Source organism: Labrus bergylta, chromosome 12, assembly GCF_963930695.1.
Source record: "Labrus bergylta chromosome 12, fLabBer1.1, whole genome shotgun sequence".
Lineage (NCBI taxonomy): Eukaryota > Metazoa > Chordata > Actinopteri > Labriformes > Labridae > Labrus > Labrus bergylta.
The window spans coordinates 5,340,443-5,355,711 of NC_089206.1; the positions used below are offsets into that span (position 1 = coordinate 5,340,443).

The 15,269-nt window shown below is 40.9% G+C and overlaps 1 protein-coding gene across 4 annotated transcripts; it reads right to left on the minus strand.

Moving 5' to 3' along the window:
• Positions 1-33: 33 nt before the first annotated feature.
• Positions 34-13,013, minus strand: klhl21 (kelch-like family member 21). 4 transcript variants are annotated; one of them, XM_020651354.3, is made up of 5 exons: positions 12,856-13,013; positions 4,564-5,646; positions 2,777-3,182; positions 2,069-2,141; positions 34-1,890 (listed from the first exon to the last, which is right to left on the minus strand). In XM_020651354.3, exons 2-5 carry the CDS (start codon positions 5,588-5,590, stop codon positions 1,555-1,557), a joined length of 1,842 nt encoding a protein of 613 aa, XP_020507010.1. In that variant the 5' UTR covers positions 5,591-5,646; positions 12,856-13,013; the 3' UTR covers positions 34-1,554. The 4 variants fall into 4 exon arrangements, with proteins under 4 accessions (XP_020507010.1, XP_065817043.1, XP_020507011.1 ...); XM_065960971.1 differs by lacking the exon at positions 12,856-13,013 and adding an exon at positions 6,264-6,421; XM_020651355.3 differs by lacking the exon at positions 12,856-13,013 and adding an exon at positions 6,171-6,324.
• Between the last annotated feature and the right edge of the window lie 2,256 nt (positions 13,014-15,269).

Consider the following 15,269-nt stretch of genomic DNA (forward strand, 5'->3'; position numbering starts at 1 on the left):
ACATCCTTTCTATGAAATAAGACGCCACACAGGTTTGTGATTGTATGTTTAAAAAGATAAAGATTTATAAGTGAACGCATCAGCTTACTCATGCTATTTATAAAAAAAATAACCTTGCACTCTGCTGCAACTACGGTCCAATATAAGAAACACATTAGCAACATGCTAACAGCTCATCAAAGTCTCTGATTCTGCCTGCAGTTTTCATTTCTGACACCCACACTGTAAACACTGCACAGACACAGTATGCACGGCTAATCATCACTGTAGTTACAAAAATTAAATCAAAAGCTTGTATGAAAACTAAGAAAACATCGATGCAACAACACGTAAAACATTATGAACATTAAGGCAAAAACAGTTTTTCATGACAACAAACTGAGATGTTTTTTTGCACTTCCAGTTTTGACCGGTGACGCGCCACAAACAACGACCGTATGTTACTAATCTGTGATGCATCTGGGACACCTTGAGCAACCACAGCACAAATATATATCCATAAATATATGTAAAAACATCTTTAAATACATCTCTTAGACAAAGTCCTTCATGCATATTCTTCTGGTGGTTCTAAAGGTTGATGTGGACTGATTTAAAGGTCTGGAGCGACACAAGGAGATGCCCTAATTATCATCAGCAAGGAAGACGACCCATCCTGTTGAGTAATGTGTTTATGATGCTGGATATCAGTTTGTGATTGCCATGTCTTCCAATGTAAACAAATTGTTTATGATTTACTGTTTTAAAACCTCCAACATTAGAGGACTAAATTATCAAAATTAACAAAAACACAGGTATGGTTTAAGGAAAGGAAAGAAAGGACATGTGGGGCTGTAAACGCCAAACAAACTACTAGAACCGGAGGGTCGCCGGTTCAAGTCCCGACCAAGTCCGGAAATTGGCCTGGTAGCTGGAGAGGTGCCAGTCCACTTCCTGAGCACTGCCGAGGTGCCCTTCAGCAAGGCACCGAAAACTGCTCTGGAGCGCTCGTGGGCATTTCTGGCATGTCAAACATCTTGACCAGCCGACTGCCAGCTGACACCCCAACTTTAGGACTTCTTTCCTGATTGCACCTCGACTTTTACACTACCGCACAGTAAGTCCAGCCTTTGATTAACAAGACGAGGACGAGTGCTTCTCATAATACGTTTGAGAAATATATGCAGAGAGACCCCTGCCTTCATGGTTTAGTTTAGCTTTTTTAACCGACATTATCGCTTTTTGATTTCCTAAATGGTCTGATAACACTTGGAACTAAGGAGCTCTGATTAAGAATTACTCAACCCTGAGGAGGTTTAGTTTGGTTAACTTCCCATGTTTCCTGTGTTCCTAACCCATCGATCAAGGGCAAGGAATGGCCTCTGATCCCTAAACTTGTCTACAGAATCCATCGTGGACTGAGCCCAAACAGGGCTGAGGAACACCTTCCTTCAGAGGAATTATCAGCTTGACAGTCAGGTGGATTAGAAGGAGCTCTTTGTACATGCTCAGTCTTCAGCGTTACGTTGAGGTCATGACACAAAGAGAACTGAGACTGAACACGACATCAGACTTTCAGTGTGCCGGGTTCACGTCCTGGTTCTGGTTCTGGTTGAGATTGTTGTTGAGATTTTGGAGCGCTAGGTGACGTTGGTGCCGGTGCAGGTGGATGGCGTTTGACTCCGGTATCTCTGTGGGTTCAAAGGCGCTGGACACCTGAGGCATGAACTGGCGGAAGATGCTGACGCTGCCGTGCCAGAACGTCGGCTGAGGGAGTCGCCCGGCAAGAGTCCACGTACGGGTGTTCGGGTCGTAGACTTCGACTACATCTGACAGCTCGAACGTGTTGTCATAACCTCCAGAAACGTAGATTTTACCCCCCAATACGGCCACGCTGCCTCCAACATGGACCTGCAGAGAGAGAAAAAAGAGGATTGAATTCTCTTCTAATTCTGTTTATTAATGGAATTTTTGTCAGATGTAGAACTCAAAGGTTTTGTTATCAAAAATATTTTCCTGTCAACAATGCTTTAAAAATATTTTTCCACCTTCATGTAACCGAACAAATGACAATATGTGAAACACAAACCTGGGTCATGGGACTGACTTTGTCCCACTCATTCTTCAGAGGATTATAAACATCCACCTCGGCCGAGTCATCTCTACAAAGAGAAACAAACCAGAGTCACACTGCAGGCAAAAATGAGTTCATGCTAACTTTACTGAACAAAAGATTTTCAAATCATCAATCATATCCTACATTTTTTAAGTATTTAAAAAGCTAACTATATTACAGTCATTTTTACAAACTCATGCAGAAAGGTGTGTAATGATAAATCACATAAATATGGAATGAATTGAACTTTATATAACTTTTGTAACTTCTAACCTTTGCATTGAAGACTCACACCTTCTTAACATGATTGAAACATGGCAACAATTATTTTATATTTTTAAAGCACCAAATCATTTAATGTGCTCTTATTTTTTAATAAGCGGTACTCATCTTAGGAAACTGAAAAAAGAAAGTTTATGATGAGAGTACAATGGCGCCCTCTTGTGGTGTAACATCAGAATGACAGTTGACAACATGACACAGTAAAGATTCCTTCATCACAACCTATGGATGATGTTGAGATGATGTTGAGATGTTAACTTATGTAATACATAGTACATTATTTCATGGGGATTAGGCTGGCAGCGCCATTTCTTAACATCTTTTCTCCCTCATGTTCATTAAGTAGCATTTCAAGAGAACAGCTGTATATTGTAAATAAAGCTTGTAACTTAAACTCACCTGATGAAGTAGATGAGGCTCTTGAGGGTCACAGTTTTTGGAGTGAAGGACCAGGGTGGCATCTGTCCACAGCTCACCATGGACCAGCGGTTTGTTTCTGCGTCGTAGCCCTGGATGGCCATGGTGTCCTCTCCGGTCAGAGAGCCAATGGCGTACAGGCGTCCGCTGCAGGTGGTGGTGGAGCAGTTGTCCATCGGGTGAAGCATCGGCGGTAAGGCCTCCCAGCAGTCCAGAGCGTGATCGTATCGCTCGGTGCTGTCTGAAGCGACGACGTACAGCTGACCTTTGAGCACACTGGTGCTGTGGTACTCGCGCGCCTTCAGCATGGGCGACACCTCCGTCCACTCGTTCACACTGGACTTATAGCGCCACACGCCGTCGTAGAGGCGAGAGCCATCAGAGCCACCTGGAGGTAAAAGACATGGTGTGTCAAAACTGAACGCCGCTTTGAAGATGCTTATTATGAGTTTTCGGACATCATGATGTACAATAAGATCAAAAACAAAACAAAGGAGCAGGTTCAGTGTGTCAGGAGGTATTTCAATCTTCTAGCTCACATAAAAATAAAAAAACACAAAACAATGATAATCCACCTACACAAGGATCCCTGAACACTTCTGAAAAGATTTATCGGCCCGTACAGAAAAATGATTATGATTGTTTTGTTAAAATATGGGGCCTTCCATGTTTAAAAACAGGGTAAAAACATCTTAAACCATATCCCTGACTTTCACGACACATCTGTGAAAACCTCGTCTGTTTTGAGCCTATAAAAGCAGCAGATCTGTCTAACTGCAGCGATTGTATAATTCAACCTCCCCAGTTGCATAAAAAGTATCTCATATCTTTGTGAATGAAATTGTATCCAAGGATATAAAAACGTTGTCTGCCTCTCAACATTATGCAATTCTGCTGTTATTTCTGTCCCTGCAGCCCTGAGCTAACAACACGGCTAAATTTGCTGTCATGCAAGTAACTCAAGCTCTGACTGAAAGAATAAGACCATTTCTCAAATATATCGACCAGTCAGCTGGTGATGAAGATGCTCGTGATGACACCACTGTGGTGCTTTGGCAGCACACCATGTCCTGCCTCACTTCGCCTTGTTCCCACATGGAGCCGCAGAGGCTGCAGTTTATTTATAATCCTGACGCACGTTTCATAAGGTGAAGGAGCGCGAATGGAAATCTACTGACTGCAGCGTTCACACTACATTATATCTAATATACACACTATTCTACCCACATCACACCGTCTGTTTATGAAGTCTTTCCGTCAAATGGTCGGACATCAGATAGAGCTCCGAAAACACAAGATTTTGGTTCAACAGTTTCAATACCATGGCAACAAAAATACAAGTCCTAGGCACACAATATTGGGTAATTTCTTGTTTTTAATAACCAGAAATTGCAAGCAAGCTCCTTTGGAAATTGCACAAATATATATAACATTTGTATTAGTGCAATTTAGACAGTGTAACCGTCTCTGCTCTCTATCAGTTTTTAAAAGGCATAAACGTGACTTTTGCATCTTTATCAGACGGTAAAATGGCTGGAGAAATGTCAGTATTTGCAGACCTGTGAAAAATCAGATGCTCTCTCCCCCCCCCCCCCCCCCCCCTCTCTCTCTCTACCTTTCATGCAGCAACTTTAGGTTCAAAACATGCCAGAAGATCAGAAGTGTTATTTAAAGCCTAGGTACGTTATGATACTATTGATCATTGAACAGAAGTTAGATAGTTTTAATTTTGACAACCTCGTTAGTGAAGTGTTTGAAGGTCTTCTTACCTGAGACATACATATCGCTTCCGAGGGCAGCTATACTGTAGCCTCCTCCCAGGTGATCAGGGAACTCAGCCAGGTAACGCCACTGGCCAGTCTGAGGGTTGTAACAGTCCACCGTGACCAGCTCATCACAGTCCTGATCACAGCCTCCAACCACCACCAGAATCTCAGCCAGTCCTGTGGACGGTCGCGGCCTCATGCGGTGGCAGGGCCGGTCATGGCGGTCGTACTCACAGGACTGGAAGCTGCGAGCTTCGTTGACCATGCGGAGGCAGGTGGGCGACAGGTAAACAAGCGGGTCGCTTTCAACGTGGGCCAACAGGAAGAACCTCCTGACAAAAGGGAGCCGGACCTGCTGGAGGAGCTCAGGCCAGTAGTGCAGCCTCCGCTTGAGGTCAGCCTTCACCCAGCGCACAGCGATCTGATATACCGTCTCCTCCTTGTCCACGCAGAGCTCATCCTCTGACACAAACTCAAGGAGGCGCTTCCATGACAATCGCTCAAAATCTGTCCCTTTAGCCAGCTCCATTATGTTTTTCAGGACAAAGCGGCGAGCGCTGGTCGCCAACCCTCGGCAAGCAAAAGCCTCTGCAAAGTCCTGGATCTCTAAGCAGTTTGAAACATCGAGCCGCTGCTCCAGAAAAGCACAGCAGGCCTCTTTGACGGAGGGAAACTGAAACAGATCAGCCGTCTTCAGCAGGACGTCCACGTTGTCCTGAGTGACTGTGACCCGTCCCGTGTAGCAGAAGTCCACCAGCAGACCTAAAAGTTCCGCTGACACCTCGTGTAGAACCACCCGGTCCATCGCGCTCTCCCTCAGAGTTCCTGCAAACATGGCTCTGAAGTAAGTGCTGGCAGCGGCCAACACTGTGCGGTGACAGTGGAACTCGCGGCCCTCCGCACACAAAGTCACGTCAAAAAACTTGCGTTCTGCGCGGAGCTCATGGATCCCCCGCAGCAGGTTGAAGGCATGGGCTGTGTCGAAAAAAGGAAGGGTGGAGGGTTGTGTCTGCAGGACTGGTTTTTCCATCTCTCCTCTCTGGGTGTCTCAATATTTGGTCGTTGTGATCAGAGTGAAGTTTTCATCTAGAACAGACCAGAAACATACATTACATTCAAGTCAAACAAGTTAACAACTAAATGTGCTTTTTATTGTCTAATCTAGCAACTGTTGGTCAATGATATAAAAAATTATCTTGTCAAATTACATCAGTTTCATTTGGTCCCTAAAAAAGGAGCGAACCTTCAAAACTGAGAAACAGATCAAAGGTTAACGTGACATTTCTGCTTAGGAAAAAGATTTGAATAGTGAAAGTTACAAATAAAAAAAAAGAGACTGACCGATTTTCTGTCTCTCAAAAACTCAATAAAATCAACTCAGTGTAACAGCTATTGTAGCATGTGTACGATTCCCAAACATGAATCCTTACACACTTTTACTTAAAGTATTTTGAAATTGCTGTGATCATGTTAACAACATGAACGCAGCAGAGATGAACAAATTGAAATCTTCAACCTTAGAGCCACATGTCTTAAAGCTCTACAACGATACCTCTAAGTAGTATCACACACAGCTGCTTACTGATAAATCCAAACAGTCCTTTTCCTACCTGTCGAGCTCTTCTACAGGAAAATACAACAGCGTCTAGAAAATACAACAGCGATACTCAACAAAACTCTGGTGAACACGACCAGCTCCTTACTCGTGTTTAAGAAAGAGAGCTCGCTTGAGCTCAGGGGCTATAAATACACCCGCAGTGTCCATTTCCAGGCAGTATTGGCAGGGGGGGGGAGGACACCTAACAAGCCGTGGGCTTACGCTCTGTGGAGAGTATAAACCCCCTTCCACTCCCACTGGTATGTCTCTGTGGCCAGTCATTGTGAGTAAGAGGTCTTTGAGAGAGAAGCCAGCTGAGCCCGGGCCCCTTCACCATCATCAGCAGAGAAACATACCAAAACACAGAGCCAAGACCAACTGTCATGACTTTCTGCAATCTGCGTCAGAAGCAGAAAGAAAAAAATGATTCTGTAAAAAATAGAGCCTTTAAGACGCACAGGTGTCATGAATGTTGGTGGTTAGTGAATATAACTGCAGGCGAATCAAGCGACTTTTATGTTTTGCAGTCTTAAGTATCAAAGAGTTGTCACAATACCAGAATTTCATTCTCTGATTAATTACTGGTAAAGATTAATTTATATCAATACCTGTTTTGATAATGGGACAACAAAAATAGAAGTCCTAGGCAGCCAGTAATGAGTAATTTCACCAAATATTTGGTAAAAACCTCAGAAACTACTCACAATCCAGTTCACCTCTATTACTATTACTTACTTTTTGTGTGGAGGTAGTTTGAAAATGCTTGATGGTGAAAACTTGTAAAGAAAATGATCAGAAAAAAATCACACAAAAACAGGCAATTTCTAACAGAGTATTTTCGGGTTTGGGCTCAGCATGTCACTTCAGACTGTGGGACATTGCTATGGCTATTCATTTAAATATTTTCTTACATATAACCCTACTGTCTTTCCTACATTTGTGTTCAGACTCTGAAGTTTTCGTTTCTTACTCAAATTTGTTGGGAAAAACTACTTAAGTTTGGTCAAAGAAATGGTTTTTAAAATATATTTTTAAAATCCTAGACTGTATATTTTAAGTCATTCATGACTCTTTTATTAGTAAAGTTGGTTTTGGATTTAAGATTTTTGGGTCAACAGGAGGAAAGACACATGAAGTACCTTTGACACCCTTTGACACACTTTGATACACGTGATTACACTGAAAAACACAAGTTGCAGTTGAGTTAGTACAACCCTGATTTAAAGGCCTATCTCAAACACTTGACAATATTTGGAGATGATCACTCCAGCTCAAAATACACAGGTATCTGCTTACATAGATTTGCTTAAAGGTTGTTATAAAGCCCCCAGCAGGTCCCCCAGCCAAAGGACTTAACACAAATTCCTCATGAGGGTTCAACAATGCATCGGTGCACACAGCTCTGCGAGGGATCAGGCTGAACTCCTGAAGGGCAGACAGGACTTCAAAACCAGACCTGCTCCAAGAAAGAAATCTGAACTTCTGTGGAAGAGATTGTGTGGACGCTAGAGGGGATAATAGCATTTCCTTACATAGACGGGACAAGCTCCCCCTTTACTCTGTTGCCTATTTGATTTCTTACTCCCACTGGCCTTTGTTACAAATACTCAAAATGTTCTTTCATAAAAGTCATTCAACTAGAACATTCGTCCTCAAGCAAGTTTTCACAAGGAACAAAGTAGAGCCCGACCGATTCATCGGCCAGCCGATAATATGGGCCGATATTAGTATATAAAGGGACTATCGTATCGGCTATTTTATCACACATAAATGTATTCACCAGTCAAATAGCATTTCATTTGAGTTTCATTATATTACAATTGTATTTATGGATTACAACAAGCACTATCAATCTCCAGAGCGTCAAGCGGTGATGCTCATACATGCACTTATTTTCCAGTTGAGTGACCATCATGTCTTCATTCTTTATCTTTTTCACAAGAGTTTGATAACTGCATGAGGGATAAATGCAATAAATGTTTATCTACATCTATCTATCTCTAAAGATCGAACATAGATCAAAGAAAGATATCAGCTGAGTTATCAATATCACATTTTTTTCTCTTCCTTATATCGGTATGAAGTGAACCCAATCATTTCTTATCGTTCAGGCCCTAGAACAATTCTCAGTATCTTCCAACATCTCATGAGGTTGTCAACATTTTAAGTGCTTCAATACTGTGATACCATGTGTTCTGAAATGAAACAATCTTGTTTTTATTTTAACGATTGATAGTATCAAAAAGTACAAATGCTTGAAAAAACTCAAAGATCTTCAGTCATACTGTGAACCAAAAGCTGGCGTGAGCAAAAGAGAGAGAACAGACTTTCTAGTTGCAAAAATACACTGGCAACGTTTCGGTGTGCAGGAGTTGCTTGTAATTTTTGTGTGTTTAAAACAAAAAAATTACCCAATATAGGATGCTTCGGTATTGAAACAGGTAGTGATGTTGTTTAATCCTTACAAGTGTCATATCTACGTTTAAAGTTTTGGTATTGTGACTTGACAGCCCTAGCATCTTAAAAATCCAACAGTCAGAGAAATATCGAACAAACTTACAATCATCTCTAAAAATAGTTGACCGAAATTTAAACCCATACAGGAAGGCCGAGATGGGACGTGGTGAAAACAATCTTTCTGCTATGAGAGAGGAGTCCAGAGAGAGAGCAGTATGGTAGCATCTGACTGACACAACCTGGAGGACATATACAGTATGAGAAAGGGACCCTATGCCCTCCTTTCATCACGTACCAAAACAACATCAACCTGTCAGCTCCTCTGAGCTCATGACCTCATGACCTGCAGTTATTATATTCTAGAGAAAAACACTCAGAGAGGTACAGTGATGTTAGTCACAGTAGAGGACTCGAGTACCTTCCTTGGTTAAACTCCACATGATCGTCAGTGATTATTTCTATTCCTGGAAATATTTGATGATGTGTATCTGTATTTTGGAACTGCATAACATGAGTATCCGCAGGCTTACTACATACAGACACTTGTAAATAGATACTGTAGTGAGCCTTCAGTGACCAAATGAGCCAAATTTATCAGAGTTTAAACATCCAACAACAAGACAGAGAGTCTACAGACAAATTATGTAAGACCACGTTCAGTGATGTTTTAACAGGCTACCAAGGAGGTCAGAATACAAGTAATAAGCACAATGATAGCCTGATCCGGCCGTTCCAGGAGTCGTCAGCCCTGAAAATAAATAATTTTACCACATATGTAGTGTGTCATATCGAACGGCAATCAAGGCCACATCCGAGACAGAAAGTCTAACATGTTTGATTTTTTGGGGGGAAAATAGAAAAATATGAGCATTATCTTGGAAAATGTAGTTTTCAACTTTTAAATAAAAATAAACGCTAGATTTATACACAGCGAGGATGACTTTGAAATCACTCTTGGCGTCCAGGAGTTCAAGTATTCAGTTGGGCGGTGTTTATTCACAAGCTGTTCTGTGTATGTACACAGGGTAAATCAACAACAGGCTCGGTTTACATGAAGATGTTTAGTGTTTCTCTGTATCGCTCTGTTTGAATGATAGTGTTGCCCCTTGCTGGTGCAAATTTGCAATTACCATCAGAGACAATTTACATACATATGGACTTCAACACTGTTTTGAATTGATATCACCTCGGTATCACTCATCATAGCTGCGGAATAGCTCCCCTGTTTGCAGAATTACCCTGCAGAAACTTGGCTATTAATCATTGGCAATCATTTACTTTGCATGTAAAAAGCTTTGAATATCAAATGACTACATGACGTAGAACATGAATAGATGCTTTCAACGTGGAATAATTCAGACTTTAATTGTAACCATGTCGGCTCATTCTGCAAGATAACTGTGCTTAGATTCGTGTGGTCAAGCACAGCAGTGGGTAGTCTCACATCAACACTGAGACAGCTGGTCTCTCTGCTGTCGCTCCAGGCTGCTGGGGCCAAGTCAACCATCAGAGCGGGGTGACATAAACCCCTGGTTCCCCACAGCTGAGGCTGGCCTGGCCATAAAAAGGCAACCACGCCAACACACTCAACTCATGCCCCACAAGAGGAGGGCCTGAAATACTGACAGCAACAATACTCAGATAAGAGGACGGAGGGATGTTTCACATACCATGTCCTTAAAGAAATGATTGCACATTGTAAATCTGTAAAATACTTCAAACAACAGCAAACATTAGGGAAACACTGAAATGATTAGTTTGACATGTTTTTGTTTATCTTTCCTCTTTATCATAAACAAGCCACTCACATTTATCTTGTGACTAGTTTGATATGATTCATTTTAAGGGCCGTCATCAATCCATGTTACGATCATCCAAATTGTAAAAAAGCAAAGGGCAATATCTAAATTACTTAACTTAGAATGTTTGATAAAGCTGAATTGTTTTAACAAAATACAGTTAAAATGAAATACTGTAGTGCTGCAGTCTGTCAATTCTGTGTATTTCAGACGGAAGTCAATATTCCAACAAATAAAATATCCTCATAGGGTGTAGTTTAGCTCAGTTGGAATAGCAGGCGCCCCATGTACAGAGAGTAAAGCCGTCATTACACTGCTCGCAGGTTTGATATATTTATCAATATGACTCTTTCAATTTCTTTCTGTGGATATGTAGGCCTATTAAAACCTATTCCATATAATGTAGCCCTAACGCATTGTCATAAATCAGACAACCACTGAATTTGTATTTATGTAGTTATAGTGACTTCATTTCAGCACCTTTTGAAATATTTTAAACCCTGCATACTTGATAAATCATCAGTTATATTAAACAGTACAGCTTTCAATTGACAAACTAACAACAAGCTGGCTGGTGACTAGCTGGAGCTGAGGTGGGTTTTAAGCCGAATACAAACAGTTGACAAACTGGAACATTGCACCTGCCTGTCAATCATGTCAACTACCCGCCTTATTGTTTATGAGCTTATCCTTCATAAAATCAAAACAGATGAATTATATAAAAATTCAACCGCGTACAGTGTGTGCCGATCGAGACATGAGCTAATCAGCCCTAAATTATTTTGTTCTTTGTACCAGGATGTAAACATTTTCATCTCTGGTGTAAAAACTGTATTTTTTGGCTCGGTGTGTATGTGACTTCCAATACTTCCTAAACTAGCCTCAAGCGGACACTCGACAAACTGCAGGATTTGCACTTCTGCATCGGATTCATTTTTCCACATCGGAGGTTGCCGCTTGCAGAAAACATACAGGACAAAATCAGCGAAGGCGTACCCCCTTTGTCCACAGGAGTCGCCAAAATCAACACAACCAAAGAGTCATCACATGTTGGAATTTCAATTTGTGATGGAATATTTTCATGCTGTCTTAATCCCGCTTTTACTCAAATAAAAGCTCTCTGCTCTACTTTTCCACTACCGCACCCTGCTTAATTGTCCTTGACCAACTCAGTGAACTCTTTGTCGGGTCATGTAGAACTTCTTATGACTGAGCTTACAGTCTGGATACACTGCCAAATGAATGAAGCAGCATTGTCCATTAATCCTGTATTAGGAATGCAGAGCAGAATACATTTTAGTAGCACCCAGGAGGCTTTCATGTTCTGTCTCACCAGGGGTAATATAAAATACAAAAACAATGTGCTTATTCATCTGCCCCTGAATTCCTCTAATTCCTGCTCCTGTCAACAAGAAGAACTGTTTTAGTGGCTATGATAAACATTTGCATTATACAGGTCATAACACCGCACAAGGAAGCCTCTGTGTCACTCTTCTCTTTCCAAAGCCATAAAATGATCATATTTAAATGTGAACCTCTCTCCAGATGCGTTCAAAGACAGGACGGAAACAGGGGAACGAGAAGCGCTGTGAATGGAAACTGTAGCGTACAACGTGGTAGATCTACGTTTGGTCAATCAGCCTTCTCCATCAAAGGCTGCAAACTCTGGAACATATTAAACACCTGAAATCAAATTAATCTCAGACTTAAAATCTTTTACAAAACAGGTGAAATGCTACTTTTAAATAGTATCTTCAAACTTTATTTTAAACTGGTTTATAGCATTTGTATTGTTGCACATGTATTTTAATGTATCCTCATATCGTGTTCTGGGGTTTTATGCAACTGAATGTTGTACATTTTAATCTGTTTGTTTACACAAAGGCCCAACTGGGGACACAAATTGGAAATGAGCAATAACCAAATACTCTTTATGCAGCACATCAGTTTCATGCTTTGTATTAAAATTATGTTAAATTGCATTGTCCCCATTTAAAATAAATAAATTCAATTCAATATAGCTCAGGTATTTGTCAAGTGTCAGTATACCAATAAGCGGACAAATCATTTATTACGCTGTTGGGACAAATGTTTATCTCTGCCTGTATTTTGGTATTTACCACACATAACGACGTAATACGTCAACGGTTGTCGTGGTTACGCGAAAGCAGAAAGTTGATTTAAGCTAGCTGGAGAGAAGTTGCTAAACATTTGTCTCAACAGCATAATAAGTATTTGTAAGCTTCCTGGTAAACTGACACTTAACAAATATAAAAATTAAAAAAAACATTAAAATAATCGTCATGTTTATATGAAGCTAGTGACGTCATTCTTCTTATCGGACACAACGTTACGGCTAACCGTCCTTCCCTGTGGTCCTCCCTCGGTTCGGAAGAATTAACGACATTAAAAACAGACCAAATCAAGCTAAAAGCAACTTACCAGTGTGTGACTTCAACGGATTGTAACGATTCAACAAGTAACGCGTGTTAACGTCACACATATCGAGGTGAAATTAAAGTTTGACGCCGCGGTTCTGCTCGGCCTCCTCCGCGCAGTGATACCGTGCAGTGTCATGAAGGCTGCCTTCAGGGGCTGTCGGAAATATCTTTTGCAAATACGAAGTTGTCGTTGGACATATACAGTCATGACTCATAGCAGTGTCTCTACACATTATGTCGCATTGCATTAATGTTAAATTTGAATATCACATCTGCCACGAACCGCCCCCATGACATGACAACTATTTATAGCATTGCTATTACTACTACTAATAAGCGGAATAATATGTATTAAAAATCATAGCAATGACACAAAATGAAATAAAAACTGTTGTAAATACATGTAGATGAGTCTTAATCATCTAAATCTTAAACAGCAATGGTTACAAATTATAATAGCCTAATTAAAACGCACAAAAAAATCTTGCGTGCATTAAATAAAAAAGTCGTCCTTGAATGCAGCATTTAAAACCTGTGCACATTTGGCAGATCTCATTAAAAGTCTATAAACAACTGGCTCCGCTCAAGAAAGTACTTTTACTTGTCTTCAATATATAACAAACATTTTAGGCATTTATATTTCAAGGGTCAACAAATGCAAAGTCAGTCTCTTGTTTCATAAAAAAAAAAAAACAGTGAGGGGATATTGTTTTGAGGGGTAGTCCTATAAGCAATGACTAAAATAATCTTTAATAATAATAATGATAATAATAAATTTTATTTATAAGCGCCTTTCAGGACACACAAGGACACTGTACAACAATCAACATTTTTAAAAACAGCGATGGATAACAAAAACAGCATACAATAAAGAAATGGAATTGTGGACAGTGTAATTACAGTTAAAATGTTAGAGTGAGTGGGCGATCTTGAACAGATGGGTTTTGAGTCTGGATTTGAAGATGGGGAGAGAGTCAATGTTGAGAATGTCAGGTGGCAGAGAGTTGCAGAGCTGGGGAGAAGAGCAGCTGAAAGCCCCCCATGGTGCTGAGGCAGGCAAAGGGCACGGTGAGGTGGATGGAGGAGGAGGATCTGAGGGAGCGGGCTGAAGTGGCGATGTGAAGGAGGTCAGACAGATATGGAGGGGCGAGGTTGTGGATGGCCTTGAAGGTGTACAGGAGGAGTTTGAAGATGATTCTTTGCTTCACCGGGAGCCAGTGGAGTTGCTGTAGGATGGGGGTGATGTGATGGTATGAGGGGGTTTTGGTGACAATACGGGCAGCAGAGTTTTGAACCAGTTGGAGCTTCTGGAAGGATTTATGAGGGAGGCTGAGGAGGAGAGAATTACAATAATCAATACGGGAGGTGACGAGGCTGTGGACAAGGATGGAGGCAGTATGGGGGGTGAGGGAGGGGCGGAGACGGTTGATGTTTCGTAAGTGGAAGTATGCAGACCGGGTAATGTTATTGATGTGGGATTTGAATGATAGTGTGCTGTCGAGGATGACACCCAGACTCTTAACCTGAGGGGGAGGGGAAACTGAGGAGCTGTCAATAGTGAGGGAGAAACTGCCAACTTTGGATAATATGGATTTAGTGCCGACGAGAAGGATCTCGGTTTTATCACTGTTTAATTTAAGGAAGTTTGAGGAGAACCAGGATTTTATTTCAGATAAAAAAAAATTTTAATGAATAAAACACAAAAGACAGGATAACACAAGTTGTACAATTATATGTAGAGACATCTGTTTGTGGTGATGTTGTAGAGAAAGACGGGTCAAAATCCAGGTTTAATAAAAAAAAAAAAAAGGCTGGAGATGTCCAAGAAAAACTGAGGTGTAAAGAATTAGATAAAAGGAGGTTGAACACAATCAGGCTGCTTCAGTTTCAATGTATTGTGCATGCTTCTTCTCTGTCAATCTTTCCAGGATGTCCTCTCTGCCTTGCAGTGTTAGTCGATAATTAATTTAAAGTGAAACCCGACTTATTTTCTCTACTGCCCATATTTAAAAAGTAAATGTTTTCCCTGAGGAGAAATGAAACAAATTATTTTTGCAAATATACCTTGTGAATGATGTGATGTTTGCAATAATAGAAGTTTTAAAAATGTGAACCATTTCTAATTGCCTAAACCAACAAAACTGCTGCAACATATGAATATGAAATTGACCTTTAAATTCAGACTATCCCCATCAGACTGTACAAACTGTTCCATTGTGTTTTTTCAGTTGATTTGCACCCCATTTGAATCTGCAGAGCACTGGCAGGGAAAATCCACCTAAGGCTATTACAATGTTTAATTCAATAAAACTGCTTAAAATTCATCCCAGCGAGGGACATATATACATTAAGCTATACCTTTACTGTCCGTCCCTCTGAGGGGGATAATGAGGAGGAAAGAAAGAGATGATGGCT